Source organism: Nanorana parkeri, unplaced genomic scaffold (assembly GCF_000935625.1).
Source record: "Nanorana parkeri isolate BGI_ZX_2015 unplaced genomic scaffold, ASM93562v1 scaffold4495, whole genome shotgun sequence".
NCBI classification, from domain to species: Eukaryota; Metazoa; Chordata; class Amphibia; order Anura; family Dicroglossidae; genus Nanorana; species Nanorana parkeri.
In genome coordinates this window covers 7283-7508 of record NW_017310757.1, presented here as the reverse complement: position 1 = coordinate 7508, position 226 = coordinate 7283, and the positions used below count along the sequence as shown (strand labels likewise).

The following is a 226-nucleotide window of genomic DNA, read 5'->3' as shown; positions in this document are numbered from 1 at the left end:
GGATACCTCAACTTCATGGTGCAGGTTGGCGTCCTCCTGGGGGGGGAGGTGAACCATACACGCCAGCAGATGCAGGAGGTCCTAGACTTTGAGACGGCCCTGGCCAATATCACCATCCCGCAGGAGAAGAGGCGAGACGAGGAACTCATCTACCACAAGATCACCGCCGGAGAGCTGACGGTAATCCGGACTCCCCCGACCTCCGGCCTCTACCGCACGGGCAGGA

The 226-nt window shown here is 61.1% G+C and overlaps 1 protein-coding gene across 1 annotated transcript in view; it reads left to right on the top strand.

Annotated features, from left to right (window-relative positions):
- Positions 1-226, top strand: part of LOC108803932 (endothelin-converting enzyme 1-like) — a gene marked incomplete at both ends in the record, with an annotated part of 13565 nt that overhangs the window by 6076 nt on the left and 7263 nt on the right. Inside the window, one exon of the mRNA XM_018575718.1 lies at positions 1-180. This exon is cut by the window's left edge and continues 7 nt beyond it. Coding sequence (XP_018431220.1) covers positions 1-180 — 180 coding nt within the window. The remainder of the gene's footprint in view (positions 181-226) is intronic.